Source organism: Leucoraja erinacea, chromosome 35 (genome assembly GCF_028641065.1).
Source record: "Leucoraja erinacea ecotype New England chromosome 35, Leri_hhj_1, whole genome shotgun sequence".
NCBI classification, from domain to species: domain Eukaryota; kingdom Metazoa; phylum Chordata; class Chondrichthyes; order Rajiformes; family Rajidae; genus Leucoraja; species Leucoraja erinaceus.
Window position 1 is genome coordinate 7,800,450 of NC_073411.1, and position 25,200 is coordinate 7,825,649.

Genomic DNA, 25,200 nt, shown 5'->3' on the forward strand with positions numbered 1-25,200 from the left:
AAAGATATTGAGTGAAACCAAATAAATGAAGTGAAATCACAAATGGTAAACTCTAAATAAAAAAGCAAACTGCCTGAGGAAATCAGCGGGTCAGCAGCATCTATGGGGGACGTGGACAGTCGATGTTTCAGGTTTGGAACCTTTTTTCAAGACTGAAGAAAAGGAGTCCGACCAAATAGTCGTCTATCTATTTCCTCTACAGATGCTGACTGACCCACTGAGTTCCTCCAGCAATTTGTTTTTGCTCAAGATTCCAACATCTGCAGTCTCTTGTGTGTCCAAATGGCAAAGCTTGTTCAGCAATCTATTATTATTATTATTATTATTATAGTAACACACTTTAGTCAGCTGGTAACATTCTGGTTGAAGGAGTAGGGTTTGAGAGACAATACTAAAGCACGCCTGTAGGATGCAATCACGGATTTACTCATTTCTCATTACTTGTGTTTTATGGTGTACTTAGGAAATCAGTGAACTTCGAATGCTTTCATTTGGTGGGATCAAAATCAAGTGTCAACACAGGCAGGCACTGTTCATTATGTTCAATGTCAAAGAATTGGAACAGAGCATCATAGGCACGTCGAAGGGAATGCAAGTTACTTCCAATGTACAGTTTTAACTACAGTGCATTACTTTTGCTTTGTAAAAAACTCACTTTAATAGCAAGGAGTGTAGAAGTAGCGTGGGGAAAAAAAAGATACCAACGCAGATAGTCTCAATGTAAAAAATGAGATTTAATTGGATGCAATGCTTTAGAATAAAACACTAGTGAATGTCCCACATGTCAGCCATTGCCAATCAATATTGGAATGACAATATTAATTCGAGCCCAAGGGAAAAGTCTCATATTGATCTTCCATGATTGATTTTGTACTAACCAGATTGAGAATTTAATCAACAGCAAAATTCCAGGGCAAAAACAAAATCAGAGGCATTATTGGATTACAGAATCTAAAAAGCAGAGGGCATTTAAAATTGTTTAAGATGCATCATTTGATAGATAGTTAAAACCTTGGATTCTGTCCCCAACTGACACTTTGGGACACTTTTATGTTTTCTCTCCCGCACAAAAAAGCCAGCAACACAGATGGTAAAGATAGCTTGAGTTGAACCTAGGGGAATTGTGCAAATTCATAATGCTTTTTGCCAGCAATGAAGTGTCCCTTCGACAGCAAAACTTTACCCCGTCTTTGTTCCTTCAATAGAAACCCAGAGGGTCGCTCTACACCTGAAACATTTTCTGATTACCATTCCCAGTGTGAACTCTCTGCAGGGTAGATCGAGTCCCATGTTAGAAACAGACGTCTTTGTACAATATTGAGCCTTCACTGATATGTTACAGGAATATTACCTTGAACTACAGGCAAGGCAACAAAACGTGGCCTTCTCTGATGTTCCAAATGCTTCAAGCTTGTGTTACATGCTGTTCTCAGTGTTAAGCGACTTCTAAAGCGGGTTGCTGTTTGATGGGAAGTATGGGCCTGCAGGAGCTGTTTTTAGCACTGTGCAATGTGGTCATAACAGCAGGTATAATCACTGCCTCCGAAAATGCAAGCAGGAATAAAAAGAGGTTATGCAGAAAGACTTGAACACTCTCACTTAAAGACACAGAAACGACCAGAGGATTGAAACCTTACATCTTTGTTCTCAGCAGTGTTTTTTTCCCCCAGCTTGGAATGTAATAGTGCAATGTGTCACCATGGGAAGGTTCAGCTATTCTTTTTCCAGTACTTTGCAGCATTGAATAACTCTCTCCTGTAGAAAGTTACCAATCCAAAAACCAATTTAACCTCTCCACATTGTTGGTAGCCAGACAGTATTGTGCAAATTTTTCAACTCAGGAACATTTCTCAAGAGCCAGAGCTAAATTTGATTTGTATTTAGGGTATGGTTAAATGTTTCTGAGGCTTTTGGATTTTGGATTGACAGAAGCTTAGGTTTACGTTATAAAGCCCATGTTTGATTCATTTGCTACAGAACCTCTCGGTGAAGTATACCTATTTAAATGCTCAATAACAAGCGAGCAGCAGGCTTTAAGTGAGGTGATGGATAAGTGTCTTCATCTTTGGGAGTAGGGGCTCATAACTAAAGTTTTAAGAACTTTGGCATAACTATTGTATATGCATGGCCATTACACTTATGTATTTTTGTATTGCATAGTGTAACAAGGTCTTATATTGTATTATGTCACAATATCATGAAATAATATATCATGTAATAATGTTGATAGTATGTATTAACGTACGATGTATGATAGGTGGTATATGGTATTATGCATCAACATTATGCTGTAACACATAACTATTGTTATTATTGGATATGCAAAGCCAATTAACAATTGTTATAAACTATAACAAGTGGGGATGGAGGGGTTTTGGGATTGGTGTGTGAGAAGGTGGGTCAATGAGAGCCTCTATGTATGTTATGTCTTGTGCTGTATGTTCTATGTTGGACCCCCTCGAAAACGAGATGACTGTCCATCTCAAGGGGTTATCCATGAATAAACTTGTTTCAAACTTGTTTCAGATGAAATGGAGGCGAACTGGTCCATTTAAAACAACCCTTCACGATCTTGATCTCCAGAAAACTGTTAATAATAGCCTTGCTCAACCTGATAAACAAAAGCTGTTATCTGCAATCTGAAAGGTCTCAACTATCCCAGCTTCAGCTCTGGATGGGATCCAAAGGCGCACCCAGTAATTATTTACCTGGCGGGTCAGATGATGGTACAGGAGTGAATGGATCGGGCGCGTTAATTGGTGGAATGGCAGCATCTGGAACCAGTAGTTCTGAAGACTTTTCAGCTGAACCAATGTAGTAGATGAGAGTAGGTAGAAGAGCAGAAGACAACAAGGAACAGCAAAGAGGGAGGAAAGAAGCAGAGAACAATTATACATCATAAAAATGATCCATCTATCTTCGGTCGCTGACTTCAATTTTACTGTTGATACAGATTCATTCGGTCCAACCAATGTTTTTTGATTTGAGAAATTATCCCAAAATGCAAGTTCTAAGAATTAACTAAATGTTGAACACATGACATGATGTGTAGGTTGATCAACCTACATCCTTCATTTTCTTTTGTTTCAAGTCACTTCCCTTAAGGAAGGTCGTCACTCAAACCAACATAAACCTGCTTTTATTATCGTGGTGCCTGACCTTCAGTGCACTGGCCGCATTTTCAACATGGAACGCAGCACTATTTTAGAAAGTAAAACTGCTACGATTGGTTTGCATACTAACCTGTCCCAGAGGAAAAGGGATCTATTCCAAAAGCATCTGCCTGCACCTGCACCTGCGTAGCTGGAAGCCCTGGCATAAGACTCTCAGTGGCTGCATCAGTCTTTTCAACCTTGCCTGTGAAATTCAGAAACAATTAAATAAAAATGTTGTCCACTTTAAATAAATGTTTTGCACCAAAGGCAAAAAGCAAAATCACTACAATGAAAAACATTTGTTCACCAATTAATCACAGCACATCTGACTGTGGTTAATTTAATCTTTATTTGACTTTATCTTGCACTAAACGGTATTTGCGTTATTCCACTTATCATGTATCTATACACTGTGAATGGCTTGATTGCAATCATGTATTGTCTTTCTGCTGACTGGTTAGCACACAATAAAGGCTTTTCACTGTACCTCAGTACACGTGACAATAAACTAAACTAAAATAATTTAAACAAGTCAAAAATACATAGGTAATAGGAAGTGTAATAAATAATATACTTTTTTTCCAATAGAACTCGGATTAATAACCATTTTAACCAGGGTCTAAGGATAAGGAGTAAGCCATTTAGAACGGAGACGAGGAAACACTTTTTCTCACAGAGAGTGGTGAGTCTGTGGAATTCTCTGCCTCAGAGGGCGGTGGAGGCAGGTTCTCTGGGTGCTTTCAAGAGAGAGCTAGATAGGGCTCTTAAAAATAGCGGAGTCAGGGGATATGGGGAGAAGGCAGGAACGGGGTACTGATTGGGGATGATCAGCCATGATCACATTGAATGGTGGTGCTGGTTCAAAGGGCCAAATGGCCTACTCCTGCACCTATTGTCTATTGGCTATTTTTTAGCTTTAATTTAATAGTCATTTTAATAATTGATGGATTATCATGGATGTTGACAGAATGTTGATGATTTGTTGTTTCATTCAACATTTGTTTCATCATTTAGTATTTTGGAACACTTAGGGTGCAATTTAAATCAACATTTTATTTTCATTGTCAGTGAATAGAAAAATAGAATTAAATGAGAAACAAAAATGATTCCAAGAATGTTCACAAAGTTAAGAGGGAAAGCAAAAACAGACACTCAGAAAAATCAAAGACAAATAAAAAAGGAATTAAATTAGTTATCAAGGTCGCAGATAATTCTGTCCAACAGTCTCTTTGTGCTCTTCCAGTACACTGTAGTGCACAATAACAATCGATTAATTGGGTTTTGCACTGCTTCACTGGAAAGGCATAATACTCAACCATTATAGCAACATCTTCCTAATATTCTTCACACATCTACCTCTCCCACTTCATTTGAACTCAAAATAATGCATCCCTCAAACGCCTTCCAAATATATTTTCCAATCGAAACAAAACTTCTGTTCAAAAGAACTAAAATGAAAATAGAGCAATTTTTTGTGATTCGTTACTTTCTGCCTATGTTAGTGTAGCTTCCAAAGCTAATCTCTCTGATGGCTGCCCTCACATGGTATGGAATGTAAATAACACATGCCTCAGTTCATAACCAGCATAAGGATCTCCAAGGGGAGTGTGTGGATCTGCTAGGCAATTTACAAAAATGTGCTTTTATTCAATTGTAGCTCTATCATTTTATCAAAAGCACAGTGAGACTTGCATTAAAGAACATTAATCTGCTCAGTTCCACGGTTGCAACTAGTTTCCGGAAGTGGCGGCGCTGTTAACAGCTGCGGCTCGCCTGCAGTCCGCCTGTCTTTACTTTTTGTTGGTTTTTTTGTCTTGTTTTGGCTAAGTTTTAGTTTATTAGGTTGTGTTATGGGGGGGGGGGGAGGGGGGGGGGGTGAAACATGTTTTTTTTTGTCTCTCCCTTCGGGGGAATGTGACTTTTACTTGTCGTATCCCCCTTCTCTGCTTCCGTCTGCGCTGAGGACTAATGGCGGAGCTGGCGGTCTCCAACCTGCGACCGACCTCGAGGCTCCGGAGGCAGAGCCAGCCAGGACTTACCAACGCGAGGCTGGCCGTCTTCGGGGCCGAGGCAGCGGTGGCTCGACTCGCTGAGGCGGCGTTCCAGCTTTCGGCAGCGGCCCGGAGCTGAGGCTGCGGGACTCGGAGCTGTTGCAGCGGGACTCGGAGCTGTTGCAGCGGCTCGGAGCTGAGGCTGCGGGTCTCGGAGTTGTTGCAACCTCGGAGCTGATGCAGTGGGATTCGGAGCCGATGCAGCGGCCCGGAGCTGAGGCTGCGGGAATCGGAGCTGTTGCAGCGGCCTGGAGCTGAGGCTGCGGGACTCGGAGCTGAGGCTGCGGGATTCGGAGCTGATGCAGCGGGACTCGGAGCTGATGCTGCGGGACTCGGAGCTGAGGCTGCGGGACTCGGTGCTGAGGCTGCGGGCCTCGGAGCTGTGGCTGCGGGACTCGGAGCTGATGCAGCGGGACTCGGAGCTGAGGCTGCGGGTCTTGGAGCTGTTGCAATGGGACTCGGAGCTGATGCAGCGGGAATCGGAGCTGTTGCAGCAGCCCGGAGCTGTGGCTGCGGGACTCGGAGCTGATGGAGCGGGACTCGGAGCTGAGGCTGCGGGCCTCGGAGCTGTGGCTGAGCAGACTCGGAGCTGATGCAGCGGGACTCGGAGCTGAGGCTGTGGCGGGCCGACTCGGAGCGGAGACGGCGTTCCGGCTTTCGGCAGCGGCGACATCACCACGGAGGTCTGCTGGACTGGAGGGCGGCATCTTCGGTCTAGATCGATCGCCTCAGCGCAGACGGAGAACAAGGAGGGAAGAGACAGAGACTAAGACTTTTGCCTCCATCACAGTGAGGAGGTGCTTGGTGAACTCACTGTGGTGGATGTTAATTTGTGTTTATTGTATGTTTTGTTATTTATTGTTACTGTGTATGACTGCAGGCAACGAAATTTTGTTCAGACCGAAAGGTCTGAATGACAATAAAGGAATCAAATTTCAACAGTGCAACTGGGAATAGTTAAGAATCAATAGTTGCTGCGTTGCTCAAGCTGCAGCAGCAGCACTTCTTCTAATGATGCCAAGAGCCCAGGTACACTCGGAAAAACACAGGATTTAAATTGTTTGTGTTCATCGACAGCACGCTTGGAAATGTGGTGTCTTTGTGAAGTAAACAGGAATGAAAATATGGTTAACCATACAGAAGTAGCCACACTCACTCTCAATTATGCTAATGACTACTACATTTTCTCTTTGTTCTACGAAAGATCAAAGTTACACCATCATTCATTACCAAGTGCTAAAATAATGCTGGATTGAACGCTTAATTTGATCACGTGATTTTTCTTTGTCCGCTTTCGGAATTAATTCATCTGCTTCATTTGAAAGATTTTCAGGACGTTCAATATTACTAATTCATGACAATTCATAAGTGGGGAGACAGGTCAAACCTTCAAAAAATAATTTAATAATTGGAGAATAAACTTCAGTGATACAATGAAAGGTGGAGGGGGTTACACTGACTGGATTACTTTAGTTTAGTTTAGAGATAAAGTGCGGAAATAGGCCCTTCGGCCCACCGAGTCCATGACGATCCCGTACACTAACATTATCCTACACATACTAGGGGCAATTTACAAATTTACCAAGCCAATTACCTAACAGACCTGTACGTCTTTAGTGTGGGAGGCAACCGGAGCACTCAGTGAAAAAGCACGCAGATCCTGGGGAGAGCATCAAATTCCGTACAGACAAGCATCCATAATCAGGATTGAACCCGAGCCTCTGTAAGTCAGCAACTGTACCGCTGCGCCACCGTGCTGCCCACTACTCTTGTGAAGTATTCTTCAATTTTATACTTACTCTCTTTGAGCTTTTCAAAGTCCTTGTTGAGTAGTTCCTCTGCAGTAAGCTTGGAGAAATTGTCATCAGCAAATGGGTTCCATGTAGAAACATCAGGAGGATTGTACACATTTTGTTGGGAAGTCCTAGGAGAGCCTGAGGGAGTGGTGGTTGCTGACCTGATTGGAAAAAGGTCTTGTGGTGAATACCTTACTTTGGTTGGTTTCAACGTATTAAACACACCCTTCTGTCACTAAATTCAGTTAAGAACAACCCAATGGTTTTGTAGATAAATGTATTCCCCTTGTATTGCAGTCAGAGTGGTCCAAATTCAATTTATGCTCTACACAGAGCTGAATGCCTTAGATTGGACTAGGAATTCCCCCAAATATTCCTGGGCTAGGTACAGTTGGTAAGACCAACTCCATAAGACCTAGTGCATGGATCGGACTTTGGAAATACAATAACTCCAGCAGTGCAGGTTTAAATACAAGAAATTCACTGTGTTTTGTACATGTGACAATAAAGCACTATTGAACATGAGGGGTGGAGGGATTGTATTTTTGAGTGAGATTGGGGTTAAACAAAAGAGCTAGTGATTATTCATTGAAGTACTGACAGATATAATATTGAGTACTCAGTTCCGAAACAGGAACATCACTCGGTGTCTGGAATTACCATTTGCTCTTAAAGAGGTGTGAATTTGTAACTCGTTACGGAATGGAATAGAATATACAGTCTGCATGGTGCATTTAAAAAGCCAGCTGAATAACGACACTCGAGGGGAACAAATTGAGGGTGATTGAGGCAGAATAATAGAGGCATTTGAAACTTGGAAAGGCAAGTGGATGTGCATGATTTGCAGGTAGATAAAATGTTCTTGGCATCATGTTCGGTACAGATATTGTGGGCCAAAGAGTCTATTGTTGCGCTATATTGTTCTATGTTCTCTAAAGAAAGATAGGAAGAGACTTTAAGGAGTCATAATAGATTATATTGTCTGCTCGAACCATAAAATTTATTGCAATTCCTTCAAGACAAATGATTATAATTACACCAGGCAAGGAAATGACTGTTCATTATCAAAATAAATGAAACCTACTTGGATTTGTTTAAGCCAGCCTCTGCAGCAGCAGCAGCCAGCAGCTGGGTTGATTTACTGACTGGAACTCCAAATACTGCACTGTACGTGACATCGCTCAGAATCCTCCTGTGCCCTGCACGCTGAGTCTTGGGGGACAACGGAGGAGTCACAGACACCGGCACCAGTTTTGGAGACTGGTTTGGTGCCACCTGCGGCGGTGGTGGTGGAGGCGGTGGCTGCGGCAGTGGAACCTGGGTCTGCAAGGGAAACCAGCCATCAATGCATTACACAACATACACCTGCAATCACAAACAGTGGTCTAAATGCGGCTTTGGGAGTGATTGTTTCGTTTAGAGATAGATACAGCGCGGAAGCAAGCCCTTCGGCCCACCAAGTCCGCACCGACCAGCGATCCCCACACATTAACACTATCCTACAATAGGGATCTTTTTTACATTTATACCAAACCAATTAACCTACAAACCTGCAAGTCTTTGGAGTGTTGTAGGAAACCGAAATTCTTGGTGAAAACCCGCGCAGGTCATGGGGTGAATATACATACTCCATACAGACAAGCACCTGTAGCCAGGATCGAACCCGTGTCTCTGGCTCTGTAATAACTGTACAGCAGCAACTCTACCGCTGCACAAACTTGCCGCACAAATCAGTTTCACCAAATGAACAGCAACTGTTAAAGACATACTGGTCTATAATGATACAGTATCCAAATTCAATCTGAGCACTCTTATTCTGATTTCTGCTTTTGTTTCCAGGATTAAGAAAACAAAAACGCCGTGAAAGTTTTCATGTAGCACGTGATTTCTGGTAGCTCTCTCGTTGTTGTGGTTCAGTTGTCGAGCAGATAACAGGTAACTGAACCATCCCACCAACAACTAGAGAACAGTCCTGAGCTACTATCTACTTCATTGGAGACCCTCGGACTATCCTTGATCGGATTTTACCTTGTACTGAACGTTATTCTTGTTATTCCCTTTATCCTGTATATTTGTACACTGTGGATGGCTCGAATGCAATCATGCATAGTTTTCCACTGACTGGTTAGCACGCAACAAAAGCTTTTCACTGTACCTCAATGCATGCAATAATAATCCAACCTAAACTAAATCATAAAATAGTTCAGACAGCTTTGTCTAAGCAGTTGCGAAGCTGATTCATTTTAGTGCCTACAATTTCCATGTAACATTATCACTTGGAAAAATCAGATTTGGCCAATTTTGTGGCTTGTGTGGACTAGGGATTGAAATCAGAGAAATACCTCTTTTTAATTTTTTTTAGGTATGAACGCTGACTGTATGAAAATTGAAACAATTAGACATAGCCTGTATTAGAATGACGACCACAGGGGGAAGGAGTGAACAAAATTGCTTCATTGCAAACAGCAACATAAGTATGACAGGCTGCAAAATTGTAAGCAATATTTTTTTTGTTAATGAAAACTTTAATTTGGTATAAATTTCATATTTGTATAAATGTTGGGGTAACAATATATTCTCGTATTTCCTTATGACATAGGAGAAGGGCATTTTGGCACATCAATTTTATGCTTGCTCAATGAGAAATCCCATTCCCTGCTCATTTTCCCTGTAGCCCATTCCCTATACTATTCCGTTAATCAGCCTAAGAGTCTACCATATTATCTACTTCATACTTGGAGCAATATATGATACTCAACTAACCAACCAAACTGTATGTCTTTGGAATATGGGAGGAAACCAGAGCAACTGGAGGAAACCCACATGGTCACGGGCAGAATGGGCAAACTCCACACAGGCAAGATGGAGGTCAGGGTTGAACCTAGATTACAGGAGCTGTGAGGAAGCAGTTCTACCAGCTGTGCCCTGGTGCTGCTGATTTAGGAGGTGTATTGGTCTCTTGGCCCATGCTTCCCACTCATCTGCCCATAGAAGGCACATCTCACTTCTCTGCAAATGTTTGTATTATAAGGGTTTAAACGCTTATTTTGCAAACTCTTACCATTCCCTGTTCCTGAGAGGCTGCTTGTGCACCTGCAGCATGTTGCTGCGGAAGGGGCAATTGTGTGTGTGCTGCAGTCAGCTGCGGCTGGACATTAGCAGGGTGCTGGCTCGCAAACTGCATCTGCTGCATGGCTGTGGAAAGCTGGTGTTGCTGGAGATAGAAATTCTGCACCATCTGATGTTGCATTACTTGTTGCTGGCCTTGCTGTATCGCGTGGTACTGGCGCACAAACACATGCAAATAAAACACTCAAAATCAATTAAAATAAATCAATAATATAAAGCATAAAATAATGAAAAACGAAAAGGAATAAGTTGACAACTTGGATTTCACCAATGCCAGATGATGACTGACCAGTATAAATACAGGCACCACAAGTCTGCTTTATCAAAGGATAAGCTTGGCTGCAGTAAAATAAACATCAATCTGGAGCAAGTAGATTGAGGTAAAGGGAATGAGACAAGTTTATTCAGCGCATAATTGAAATGAAATCTTAAAATGATTTAAACAATATAAAATAGTTTGCCGTGTTGTGACATTTTTACATAAAGACAGTGGGCCAGAGGTTTATAGGCAAGAACAAGATGACTTTTTGGTTTTAATATCATAAGTTACGAGAGGGTTTCTGGCCAAGGCATGCAGTCTTGGCCTTGGAATGCATGCTTTTTTCAAAAGCAGCATTTATTCCAATTGTACACTTTGTCAGTCTAAATTATATGTTCGAACTGAACAGAGAACATAACGTTAGAGCTGTTCCCTCACATCTCCAGAAACCCGGGTTCGATCCTAACCATGTGTGTGAAGTTTGTATGTTCTCTCTGTCACCGCACGGGCTTTCTCCGGATGCTCCGGTTTCGTCCCACCTTTCAAAGATGTGCAGGTTTGTACGTTAAATTGGCTTCTGTAAATTGCCCCTAGATGCAAAAGTAGGATAGTGTATGGGTGATCGATGGTTAGCATGGACTTGGTGGGCCGAAGGGCCTGTTTCCATACTTTATGTGTAAACTAAACAAAACAAAATTAAATTATAGTTGTTCAAACCTACAACCTAAACCTAGTCTTCTAACTCGGGACCAGGAATACGAGCAATATAATCATAAGTCTAGACAACTACTAATTGCAGAGGTAATTAAATGAGTTGGCAAAATAATGTTCTGCGGGACTTATTTATACACTAGTGCATGACTTCTATATACACTGGGCAGTCATGATCAATGAGTTGACAAATAGATGGTGAAATTGTAAGCATTCTGTAAAATAGAAAACCCAATCAAACAGAATAAAAGGTAGACCAGACCAATGATTGTTAATATGAAGAAAATAAATCATAAAAAATGATGAAGTTTCTCTACACTTCCTTTTTAATATAATTAACTATTGAAGTTGCTGCACAATTACTTTGCACAAATACACATTGGGGATATTTAGAAAAATGACTGTTTCAAATATAATATTGATTGCCACGGCATCATATTCTACCTATCATTGCGCATTTTGTACATGATCAATATATTGCCACATTGGTACACCAACACAAAAACCTTATCTAAGCCTGAATTAATAAAATATACAATCTTGGGCTAGTAATGTACTTGCAAGCTGCATAGTTCCATTTATAAAATTCCAAAATATATAAAGGGTCTCCAGAATTCAAAACAAAAAAAAGCACTCCAGAATATCTTAAAAATAATTGCATTGCAAACTTTGCATGACCTGCTGATGCACAGATGCAGCACTAAAAGTGCACGGCTTCCTTTCACATGCCAAAATGTTTCCATTTAAATTGCTATTGCCCCCGGTACCATTTCCCTGTTTCTATCTGTACTGAAGCAAGTTCCACCCTGCCCCCAACTTGTTTAATTAATGATACCAGGGAATGGTGTGCATGGGGTTTGGTAAGGCATTCAAAGTACCACACTGGCCACTTGTTACAAAGATAAAGGCCTGGGGAATGGGGGAAATAAGGGGACAGTGATAGTGTGGATACCACATGAACTCAGTGATGCAAAGCCTGATTATGGAAGTTAGCAATGGGGTTTCAAAATTTAGCATCACCACTATATATATATATATATATATATATATATGATCTGTATATATGTGTATATGTGAGTATGTGTATAGATATATGCGCGCACACACACATTGAACTTATTTTTCTCATTTATTATATAGTTTACAGTGTACTATGTTTACATATTCTGTTGTGCTGCTGCAAGTCAGTAAGAATTCTATTCTATCTGGGACACATGACAATAAAACACTCTCGACTCTTGACCCATAGGGAAGAGAGAGGGAGTATGGGAAGATGAGAAAGGATTTTGAAAGAACAAAGTTTCACATTTCAGTGAGTGGGTGGAGCCAGAGTTTGTAATTTTAAATTAAGTACCAAAAATATAGAAACAAATTGAGGAGGTATTATATCACTGATACACTTTTGTCCACCGGTGAGACCGGTCAGAGATCGTTTCGCTGAACACCTCTGCGCAGACCACCTTAACCTACCTGATCTCCCGGTTGCTCAGCACTTTAACTCCCCCTCCATACCCAACCTGACCCAGCGCAAATTGGAGGAGCAGCACCTCATATTTTGCTTGGGTAGCTTACACCCCAGCGGTATAAACATTGACTTCTCTAACTTCAAATAGCCCTTGCTTTCCCTCTCTTCATCCCCTCCCTCTTCCCAGTTCTCCCACTTCTTACTGTCTCCGACTACATTCTATCTCTATCCCGCCCACTCCCCTGACATCAGTCTGAAGAAGGGTCTTGACCCGAAGCATCACCCATTCTTTCGCTCCAGAGATGCTGCCTGTCCCACTGAGTTACTCCAGCATTTTGTGTCTATCTTATATCACTATGGTATTGTTTTACCTAAATAAAAGAGTGCAAGTTGGCTCCATTAAACAGAGAGTTGGACAGTTGTTGAGGATGAAGAAGCTGAATAGTTACCAAGGATATTGGGGTAGGTATGATAGGGCTTTCAAACAACAAGCATTAAATGCTGAACAATCTTCTTCTTTGTTATTTTTCTGTGATTTTCAGATCTTAGCCGATTGTCAACCCCATGACCATCTCCACAATAGCATAACCTAAACCAGCATCTGTATCAGTTCTCAACATTCAGAAACAGAGCAATCCATAACCAAATCAAAGAATTTAGCAAATATTCAGTGATTACAATGATTGAAATTTTCAGATGCATTGTAAACCACATTCATTTGAAAATAATGTTCTCTGATGTTCTTCGTTGATGTGCAAAATGGGCAAAATTGGGATCTTACAGAAACATATAAAATTATAAAAGGACTGGACATGCTAGATGCAGGAAAAATGTTCTTAGTGTTGGGATAGTCCAGAACCAGGGGCCACAGTCTCAGAATACAGGGGAGGTCATTCACGACTGAGGCGAGAAAAAACGTTTTCACCTAGAGTTATGAATTTATGGAATTCCCTGCCAGAGGGCAGTGGAGGCCAAATCACTGGATGGATTTAAGAGAGAGTTAGATAGAGCTCTAGAGGCTAGTGGAGTCAAGGGATATGGGGAGAAGGCAGGCACGGGTTATTGATAGGGGATGATCAGCCATGATCACAATGAATGGCGGTGCTGGCTCGAAGGGCCGAATGCCCTCCTCCTTGACCTATTTTCTATGTTTCTAAAATTATTGCACCAATGTTGTTTTCCAACACAAGCTCCAAATAATCTCCAGATAAGGTCCACAAATAGGAACGTATACATTTCATGGACTGCAATTTTGAAATATCCTCACCAAGGTGAGCACGAAGGCAGAAAACATAGAGCAGGAGACTTACCATGAGAATGCTATCAACACATTGAATTGCATGTAACTTTTACCTGCTGCGCCATTATCTGCTGCTGCTGCTGTTGCTGCTGGTATTGCTGCTGCTGTAGAAGCTGTGATTGCTGGAGGAAGAGCTGTGGTTGCACTGGAGTTTGTTGCGTGACTGGAGGAGGCTGCACTGTTGCTTGAGGCAGCTTCTGCTGCGCAGTTGCTTGCGGCTGAGGTTGTGCCTGTGCCTGTGCCTGTTTCTGCAGTGCCACTGCCTGCGTCTGCTTTTTCTGCAGCAACAGTTGTGGTTGTTGTAGCTGAGGTTTTGATTGTTGCAGGGCTGGTTGCAGGCCAGGGGGTTGGTTATTATGAGCAGTGCCAAGTACAATACCTGTAAGAAGAGAAACATTTGGAAATCGCACATCGCACAAAGGATGCTATTGAACTCTTTCTCTTATTCAAGACGGAAGGTCTCGACCCGAAACGTCACCCATTCCTTCTCAACAGAGATACTGCCTGACACGCTGTGTTGCTCCAGCTTTTTGTGTCTATCTTCTATTAGTTTAGTTTAGCTTAGAGATACACTGCGGAAACAGGCACATCGGCCCACTGTGTCCGCGTTAACTGCCGATCCCCGCACCCCAGCACTATCCTACACACCAGGGACAATGCACAATTTTTTACCAAAGCCAATTAACCTACAAACCTGCACTTCTTTGGAATGTGGGAGCAAACTGGAGCACCCGGATAAAACCCATGCGGTCACGGGGAGAACGTACAAACTCCATACAGACAGCAACCATAGTCAGGATCGAACCTGGGTCTCTGGCGCTGTAAATAAGCAACTCTACCGCTGCGCCACCGTGCAACTCATAAAAGAATTCCAAGTTGGTAACGCAAAAGAAAATTGAAATAACGTCCTGAATTTTTGGTACAATAGTGCTTTGGAAAATTTAAGTACAGTATTCTGTTATAATGGGATAGTTTACCTTTGTAATAAACTATGTGTTATAGAAAATCATGTTATAAAAACATTTGTCAATGAGAAAAAAAGGGCTGAGTTTCAGACTCATAACAGTGAAGTTATTTCTCCCACAGGATTCTCAAAAATGTAGGTCTTTTTAGTAGCTGCAAGTTTATTTTTGTTACTGCGAGTCAAAAATAAGAAAGGCGGTAAGGTACATTGTTTAAAAGAGTATCCTTGCACGAGTAACAATAGAAGCGATTCTTGTCAATTTCAATTGCCAGCCGCACTGAAACTGACAGACTATGTTCTTAAGAAATAAAATTGTCTGATTACTGCATGGAGGTTACATGGAAACACATAGACTGTTTTTTTGCCCAAGACAGATTTATTTTCTGTTTTTCAATTTGAACTGATGCCAATTGTATTAGAAAAAATCAAGCCACAGAATAGCCCCAAATTAAATGGCATACAAAGATTGGATTACGTACATTTTTTTTAATGACAGATGAGGATTTATAAAACTATAAAGTGGTTGTTTACATTTTGAAATGTTTAAATTCAAATTCCAAAGAAACAATATCCCATAAGAGACACAATGCTGTAATGGAGGATGATTGTTAAATAATTAACATCCTGAATGAGGCAACGCAGAGGCACCACGTGCTCTCTGAGCACTCATTCAACCAAATTAAATGAGTACTTTATTCCATTTCCCTATCCTTACTGTATATAAGCTGAGACTCAATTATCAGCAATCTTAGTCTAGTTCATGCAACATTCATTTCCAAAGGTGGTGAACAAAGCAATTGATAACAATAGACCCAAGAAATAGAGGATGTGGATTTAACGTGTCTGACAGAGAAGCAGGGACTGAAATGAGGAAAAATATGTCAGGCAGGGAGTAATCTCTGACCTGGAATTAACTGCCTGAGCGAGTAGTGAAGGCAGATTCAACTGGATGTCTTACAGAGAAGAACTGGAAAGATATCTACATCATCTTCTATATCTCTCGTTTCCCTTTCCCTTGATTTCAGCCTGAAGAAGGGTCTCGACCCGAAATGTCACCCGCTCCTTCCCGTCAGAGCAAGGTGGAATAGTTTTATAATTCCCTAGCCTTAAGTTCGTTCCATGTAAACCAGCGGATTTAAACTGTCAGAAATAAACTTGTGAAATCCTCCACATGCCAATTACATATGTGGTTATCATCATGCCTGACCAAACCTTGAGAATGAATCATCCATATGACAGGAGAAATTTCGAGATTTGATCCAATTTGATCTCCAGAGTTGACTTGAAATAGCTTAGCACAAAACTCCATTATTAAACTCAAAGTTTTACATTTCCAAGTAAACTTAGATGGTGGGAAAGGTATTGGTAAATGTTGGGAAAAGAGTAGGTGGCAAGAATTGAGTCTTCATGGTAAACAATGGGATCTGATGGCTCCTCATTAACTATAGTGATTTGTATCCAGAGCACAGGGCAAGTTGCCCAAATCTTCTGGACATAGCAATTCAGAAGTAATAATTCTCAGGTAGCTTGGGTAATAAAAGATATGCCAATCAGTTAGAATATCTTATACAATTTATAATTTATATTGCTGCAGGAGCCAAGGGTAAATCTATAATTCTTATCGATTTCATCCGCTACAGGTCTACCTTTTCCAGGCAACAATCAATGAGGCCAATGGAATGCCAAGCAACATGGACCAAAAAAGTGAAGAAAGCCAAACCGCAAAGTGATCTAATCAGACCACATCTTTCGTGTCCGATTTTAGGTGCAGCATGGAAGTTCAAGTTCGAGAGAGCAGCGTTGAACTGTAAATTGACTGTAACAAAAGGTTTGGCATTTTTGGAAACTTGAATTTGTGTCTTGAAGGAAGCAAGGTAGTTTTCCAAACTGTATACTAGACACTAAACAGAATTTAAAATTATGTCACCTTCATACAATAAAATTGACACAGGAAAAGCATAGGGGAAAAATTGCTTAATTCATGATCAATTTTGAGATCATAAAAACGCCCAGAAAGGTTCATTCAGAGAAATCTTACGACGGAACAGTGTGCCATCGCAGCAGTCTCCATTATGTAGAATGTGCAGCTCTGAAACCGATACAAAGACAATCTTCCCCACGTCATCCAGAGATGGGGTGAGATGGATCTATGAGTGCAGGTACACAGTTGTTAGAAAGTGGAATCACAGTTAGATAGGGTGGTCAAGAAGGCTTTCGGCACTTTGGCCTTCAGAAGTTGGGATGTTATGTTACAGTTGGACAAGATGTTGATGAGGCCACATTTGGAATTTTGTGTTCAGTTTGGGTCACCCTACTACAGGAAAGATGCGGTTGAGCTGGCAGGAATACAGAGAGGATTTAAGAGGATGTTGCCAGGACGGGGGCCTGAGCTATAAGGAGAGGTCAGACTGGCTTGAACGATGAGGGGTGATCTTGTATAAGATCATGAGGAGAATAGATACTTCCTTGCAGGGAAACTCATCTTGGGTTACTCTCGTTCACTGACTCACAAAAAGATCCAACAGATATCTCTGGATTATTCTATTGAAATTAGAATTCTCAGTGTTACTATGAATACTTCTTCTAAGATGGAAAACCATAAGATTGAAGTTTGTTAAAATTTTTTGACTAGGTTGTATGCACAAAAAAGTAGGTGGCATTAACACTTGTGCTCACTCTCCACTCATTATTGTACCAGAAAACTGACGGAAACATTTAAATATCGATTACAGTTCTTGCAGGCCAACAATAGAGGCATTTCAACAAAAGACAGAGAAGATGGATGCAATTCATCAGACCTGCTGGTGGTACAACTGCCTGGGCAGACGGCCTCTTTCGTGGTGTCAGCGAGGGCTGAATCGGTAGCATCCCTGGGTTGGCTGGAGCCTGCCCAGCTTTGGGCCTTTGGCGAGGAGCTATTGAGGTCTCAGTGGGAGGAGTTGGGTCTGTAAGCCTTGAGAAAATTAAGTATCCTTAGTGTGTGGGAAAGATATGGTACCAACATTCAATTGATCATAACATGCACCTTTCTTCAACCTTTTCAATATTTCTTTCTTCGAACTCCAATCAAGTTCAGAAGAACAAATATTCAGTAGAATGAAAATTGCCGAATAGCATGAACCATTTTTTATCTAAGTCCATGGAGTTCTCAAAGGAGTTTTGTGCTTTTCACTTTTATTATCTTAGTGCTAAGTGTAATCAAACGAGTATTATTTAATTCAAATAAATAAATATAAAATAGATTATTTAACAATCATAATTAGAGTCATAATCAGAGACATACATACAGCATGGACATCCTTCGGCCCCACTTGTCACGTTGACCAAGATGCCCCATCTGCCTGCATTTGTCCCATATCCCTCAAACATCTATCCATGTTCCTGTCCAAATGTTCTCCAGAAATTGCTATAGTACTTGTCTCAACAACCTCCCCTGGTAGCTAGTTCCATACACCCACCACCCTCTAAGTGAATTGAATACTTTATTGTCATATATGACAAGTCACAGTGAAACCCTCCTTAAATGTACCATTTCAATAAATCTACATTGAACAATTTTTATAGTGTTGCCCAACAATTAAATGGAAAATATTTGCTTCATTCCTCTATGTACAGTAAGAGATTTTCCTCACAACTAACGTCACTAAAATGTTCTGAAAACAATGTCATTTTCAGTCACCATCAGTTTCCATATAAAGACTTATGATGAGTTCCAGCTATAAGGCATTCATACGACGTTGAAACAAGTTCATTTGATGTCTCAAACGTGACAACTGATCGACCTCAGCCGACCTCTAACTCCCAACCAGCTCCACATCTATTCAACCACAATGTCACTCATGATGGTAGGTGAAATATTCATCTCAAAAGTCTATTACAGCTTTTCCTTAAAAGGCAAGCACCTGCTCCATTTAATTACATGAAAGTGATGCAAACCTCGCCTTGGGCTGTGTCTTCTTAGCAGCCGCTTCACTGGCTTTCACTGGCTCAACAAGCTTTGCTGGAATGGGTGAGTTCTGCAGAACAAAGTAATTATACAATTATTGATGAGTTCACTAACTTAATTTCAGATCAATAATATCACCATTTGCTCATATTTTTTCGTCTATCCTGATCAAAGAAAGTTCATGGGCTATGTTGCCTTACATTGCATTTGCTATAATATCCACAAAAGAGATGATGAGCTGTGCATACATGTGCACAGGCTAATTTTATTTCCTCCACCCATTAAAAACTCAAAAGGTTTCTGACACTTACTGTACATTGATAAACCACGGCACTTCAACCATCATTTCTCACTTAATTTAGCTAGATGTGTAAATATTCAGAAACAAGGAACCGCAGATACTGGTTTACAAACAAAACAGACACAAAGTGCTGGAGTAACTCAGCGAGTCAGGCAGCGTCTCTGGAGAACATGGGTAGGGAAGGGTCTCGACCCGAAACATTCCCCATCCATGTTCTCCAGAGATGCTGCCTGACCTGCTAAGTTACACCAGTACTTTGTGTTTTTTTTGTGTAAATATTCAATGAACACAGGCTGGATTGTATGTACACAGAACTCCACTCACTGATAGAACCTATAATAAATGTTATTTGGAACTTGACACTAATGAGAGGTCAGTAATTTGTTTTAAACAAAGAATGTATAATTTCACTCTGATTTCTCCAATTTCAAAAGTTTGCTTGGCACTTCCATTCATGGACAAGATCAATATCTAATATTGTTAAGACTCACAGATACAAGATGGGCTCACTTCATTTCATGGAGGCCAAACACACTGTGCCATCCCACCAAACTATCGGTTACTTGCTGATAGTACATCTCAATTGGACATGGATTGGTTTAGCATTGATAAACATTGATATTTTACATGCACTGTTAATAGACATCTGACATGCAATCGAATTCAAATTATTTCTAGACTTACACCAGCGTTCTGAACAGGGCATTCCTTCCTAATTTGTTTAAAAGCAAAGTGGGACACCTGATAAATATCTGGCCTCTTGTCAGGGTCTGGTTCAAGCATGAATCCTGCAAAGTGAAACCAGTGTGAGTAGACAATTTCACATTAGCATTAAAGCAGTTTTACTTTTAAGAAAACATTTATCAAATTTCCATTCCGCAATAACATTATTTTAACCATGCATGTTTAGAAACAGATTTCATTTTTACTTCTATAACATGTTTCCTCCTGCACTTCCATTTTCAACGTCCTTTTAGAAACATAGAAAATAGGTGCAGGAGTAGGCCATTCGGCCCTTCGAGCCTGCACCGCCATTCAATATGATCATGGCTGATCATCCAACTCAGTATCCCATCCCTGCCTTCTCTCCATACCCCCTGATCCCTTTAGCCACAAGGGCCACATCTAACTCCCTCTTAAATATAGTCAATGAACTGGCCTCAACTACCTTCTGTGGCAGAGAATTCCACAGATTCACCACTCTCTGTGTAAAAAATGATTTTCTCATCTTGGTCCTAAGAGACTTCCCTCTTATCCTTAAACTGTGACCCCTAGTTCTGGACTTCCCCAACATCGGGAATAATTTTCCTGCATCTAGCCTGTCCAACCCCTTAAGAATTTTGTACTTTTCTATAAGATCCCCCCTCAATCTTGTAAATTCTAGCATGTACAAGCCGAGTCAATCCAGTCTTTCTTCATATGAAAGTCCTGCCATCCCAGGAATCAGTCTGGTGAACCCTCTCTGTACTCCCTCTATGGCAAGAATGTCTTTCCTCAGTAGATGTGCTTAGCACAAGAGGGCATAGCTTTAAGGTGAGGAGCAACGTTTACAGGATATCTGTCGGGCAATTTAGTTTTATACATAGAGCATGGTAGGTGTCCAGAAAGCGCTGACAGGGGTGGTGGAGGCAGATACAAGAGAGGCATTTAAGAGGTTTTTAGTTAGGCACATGGATATACAAGGGAATGGAGGAATAAGGATCATGTACAGATTAAGGAGATTCATTTAACTTTGACATTGTGGACAGGAGGGCCTGTTCCTGTGCTGTATTGTTCTATGTTCTATGGAAAGGACCAGCACTGAAATGTGTTTCCTACTATCCTAATAATTTGGCAGTCACAAATAGAGACAAAACATATGTGGAATATCAAACCAGGCAAAACCAGTCAGTTTGTCAAGGAAATATAGGGTCAGAAAGCTTGAACAAGAATAACACAACTTTAAATACATTAGATTCCCATGATATTGAAAATTCAATGTCTTCAGCTATGGTCTGTCTTTTCTACCTTTCCAATCATCCTGTCTCTTAACTTTAACACAACATTTAGCTTGCCAGTAGTATGCCTGCTTCTGATTATCGGTCACTTTAAAGTGGATTTGATCAAACAAAACATTTTGGAAACCTATCCTAATTTATTATTAATTTCAGTGTTCAAGTGTTACCGCAATGCTCAAAAGGAATTAACCAGAAACTGAAGAGGAAACAAACTGAAAAATTTAGTAGCATGTACTTATTAGGCAGTGCATGTCGCTGGAGTACTTGGAGTTATCCGGGATTGTGAAGTTTCCATCACAGATTGCAACCTGGCTTTCTCCAAATGGTAGTGTAAAAAAGCAGAGTTTGTACAATAAACATCCAAGTGCCTGAAAAAGAAAGTAACATAATTAGCAGATGCAGAACAGCAATTAAACAGTTTAGTTCTTCAAAATTAACTCAACAATCTGCTTTGCTTTCGACAAATGCTCCTACATCAATAATGTTTCGGAATTAGAGTGGACTAAACCCCAAGCATATGGACCTTTCTTTTTCTCATCACACAAAACAATTAAAGCAGTCTGAAGCTCTGCATATAGTATCCCAAGAAATAAAAAAAGAGACACACAAAATTTGGAGCGACTCAACGGATCAGGATTCGGATTCGGAGAAAATGGGAGAGGTGACATTTCGGGTTGGGACCCTTCTTCAGACCAAGGAATAATGGTCCTGCTGAGAAACTAACTGAGAAAATTGACAGCTAAAGGGCCTGTCCCACTTTCACGACCTCTGCCGAGTTTGCCCTTCTCATACTCGCAACAAGGTCATCACAACGTAGGTAGGTCATAGCAGGCCGTGATGCTAGTCGTAGGTACTCGTGGCATCAAGTAGGTCGGGGCATTTTTCTGATGAAAAATGTCCACGAGTAAAAAAGGTTGTGAATTAGGTCGTGAAAGTGGGACTGACCCTTAAGCCATCCTGTCCACAGGTACGCACATGCGAATAGGTACATGCAGTGTTTTAAACATGGGATTCTCTATACATCTCTGTACATACAACTCATCTGGATTTGGCATTGACAAACAGATGAACTTTAATTACACTAACAGTGAGTCCCATTTTATCAAGCGTTGTATGTTAATAACTGTCCTGTGGCTACATTGCAATTGCAGTATAGTAAACCAATCAGTGTAACATTCAGATAGAAAATCCTCCAAACTATACTATGCATGAATGTCAAATTGACTGTAGATTTACTAAAAAAAAATACTATCAATTATTTAACTGCAGTATTCACCCTTGCTCAAAGTGAAGTTTTTTATTCCTCCTGTATAATGTCGTTCACCTGGTATTTTCTGACAAGGATACTTTAGATGCTTCAAATAAGTTGACTTTCACTAGCTTAGCTTCACTGTATACTTCTAAAGGGGGCATGTAAATACAGAGCATCGTTGAGGTTATAAATTCTGGGATCATATTTGAATAATCTTGATGTAAAATTAACCACAGGTTGAACAGCGATTTTCCGGCACACTTGGTTTTAGAGGTTTCCTGTATTAGCCATTTTCACGGACGAACAGAGGTGAGGAAATAATCACACAATACACCTCCTGTGACCCACTATTGTACCCCTCCTGTGTATCTAAAGCACCATGGACTGCTAGAAACTTAAATACAATAAATATTAAATGCAAATTAATTTTACAGCAAAACTTTCTTCTGTGGGCAGCCATGGAGCCAGTTAACGAGTTGCCCTCCAAAGTCTTTATGCGGGTCGAATCGGTGGCCGCCCACAGGATCAAGATGCTGTTTTCCCGGCTGGACTATTGGGCCGACCTGAGATTTTTCAAATCTGTCGAAAATGCAGCTCTACGAGAACGGTACCGGAACGGTCCACCTAGGCTGCAGGGGTGCCGAGATAACAGCCCGCAAAGTCGGCCAGGGAAACGGATCTGCTGGCACCAGTAAGGGCCACAGTCCGAGCGCTCTGGCTGCAGGCTGCAAATTCGACCTGCTATTCGGTACGGAAGTCCCGATGAGGTCAAGATTGGCTGTCTCACCCAGTCTAGCCGCTGCATTTTCGGGGGGGGATGTCCGAGGGGGTGGGGGTGTGTGTGGAATTTCAAGTGCGCTCTAGTGATTTTGTCCGGATCAAACGAGGAGTCGGACCACCAGTTGCTGGAAAATCACATTTAATTAACGTAACATGAGTAGACATGTCAAACTCTGTACAGCTGGATCTTTAGTTTCATGGAATGAAAAACTTTGCCAGTTGTGGTTTATGCATTTTGTTTCTGCACTTTTTCAGTTTCCTCCCCTCAACATATATTCGCTGTACATGAATATAAACTCAACAGACTAAACCACCAGACATAAATCCCTTCCATGCCAAGGCATTTAGTTAAATTAGAAATATTACATTATCCAGTCACATTTTTATAACATCTAAACCTATCAAAAAGGAAAAGATGTAGAAGATAAATGTGAACTGCCCCACTGCAGTGAAATTTAACATCCTTCACTCCTGATACTGTTATTTTCTCCCCAACTGTTAAATTGATTTCCATACTTTCAGAGGCGTTAACTTTCAATTAATATATCTGCCTACTTAACAGGATGTAAAAGATTGCGGAGAAATATTTGAAGATTACCACAAAGGTTTTCTGGCCAGCATTTTATTTATTATCCACCAGGGGACTGAGACTTGCTGCACTGCTCTTATGTGGAGCCAGATTGGCCTATATCCATGCTGTAAACATTATGATTCTGTGATCACTTGAACACAATGCCATTGAGGTTATTTGCTGTAAATAAACCATTTGCTACATTTTTTCTACTCTAAAACAGTGGCTTAACGTTGAGAAAAAGACTTCACTGGTCACCCGGAACACTGACACTGTGAAAACTGCACAACAAATGCAAGCTTGCATTGTTGCTAATGTTGTGCAATCCTATCAATTGAAAGTACTTGCTTGTCTCGTTATTCCCATGACATCAGCAGTGGAGAATCAGGAAATGCCTAAGCACACATAACCTTTTAAGCAATCACTCCCATTCATAACACGAGACACTAATTGGTTTTCCTCTACTCACCCATACATCAGCTTTTGTGGTGATAGCTTTGCCACAGTAAAGGTTTACCATTTCAGGAGCTCGGTAGGACAGAGTTGTGTACCTGAACAATACAAAGAGGCTTTGTATTAACACATACTTAATACATTGATGCATGAGGGTAGACACAAAATGCAGCGTAACTCAGCAGGATAGGCAGCATCTCTGGGGAGAAGGAATGGGTGACGTTTTGGGTCGAGATCCTTCTTCAGTCTCGACCTGAAACGTTACTCATTCCTTCTCTTCAGAGATGCTGCCTGTCCTGCTGAGTTACTCCAGCATTTTGTGTCTACCTTTGATTTAAACCAGCATCTGCAGTTCTTTCCTACACATTGATGCATGACGTCTGCAACTTCTAATTTGAGTTTAATTTCCGTATTTGGTTCACCATGAGGAAAAACAACTTGCTTTTATTATCCTTGTTAGGTTCGCATGGTGAATTTAAAAATACCTCTATCTAAATAAGTATGGTTGTTTTTTCCCCCAATTACACAACCTGAATCATAGGTTCATAAGTTCATGTGATAGTAGAATGAGGCCAATCGGCCTTGCCAAGGCAGCGTGGTGCAGATGGAGTGCATAGATGGGAGTTTGATTTGCAAAATGTTCTGGGCTCGCCCGACAACTCTGTGAAAAGGCCCAAATGTGACTTTCTTGCTCAAGTCGAGAAAGACAGAAAGCCGTAAACTTTTGGTCACTAATCTAAACATTTGATGCTACAAGGAGTTTGAGTCTATAAGTAAGGAAGAAGTAAAGAAAGAGATCTAAAGCAATCAAACTGAGTCAAGATATTTTAAATGGAAAGAAAAATCATGTCTGACAAATTTGTTACTTGAGGATTTGAGGATACAACAAGCAGATAAGGAGCCTACAGATAGAAACATAGAAAATAGGTGCAGGAGTAGGCTATTCGGCCCTTCGAGCCTGCACCGCCATTCAATATGATCATGGCTGATCATCCAACTCAGTACCCCATAACTGCCTTCTCTCCATACCCCCTGATCCCTCTAGCCACAAGGGCCACATCTAACTCCCT

The 25,200-nt window shown here is 41.0% G+C and overlaps 1 protein-coding gene across 10 annotated transcripts in view; it reads right to left on the minus strand.

Annotated features, from left to right (window-relative positions):
* Positions 1-25,200, minus strand: part of aak1b (AP2 associated kinase 1b) — a 96,792-nt gene that overhangs the window by 32,167 nt on the left and 39,425 nt on the right. For 6 of the 10 annotated variants that reach the window (XM_055662213.1, XM_055662214.1, XM_055662215.1 and 3 more), the window contains exons 6-16: positions 24,147-24,228; positions 21,310-21,442; positions 19,762-19,865; positions 18,767-18,846; positions 17,629-17,783; positions 13,920-14,245; positions 10,064-10,285; positions 8,087-8,325; positions 7,006-7,163; positions 3,244-3,357; positions 2,709-2,804 (exon numbers count right to left, since the gene is read on the minus strand). In XM_055662213.1, the coding sequence (XP_055518188.1) occupies positions 2,709-2,804; positions 3,244-3,357; positions 7,006-7,163; positions 8,087-8,325; positions 10,064-10,285; positions 13,920-14,245; positions 17,629-17,783; positions 18,767-18,846; positions 19,762-19,865; positions 21,310-21,442; positions 24,147-24,228 (1,709 nt within the window). The remainder of the gene's footprint in view (positions 1-2,708; positions 2,805-3,243; positions 3,358-7,005; positions 7,164-8,086; positions 8,326-10,063; positions 10,286-13,919; positions 14,246-17,628; positions 17,784-18,766; positions 18,847-19,761; positions 19,866-21,309; positions 21,443-24,146; positions 24,229-25,200) is intronic. The other 4 variants (XM_055662216.1, XM_055662221.1, XM_055662223.1 and 1 more) reach the window with 2 other exon arrangements.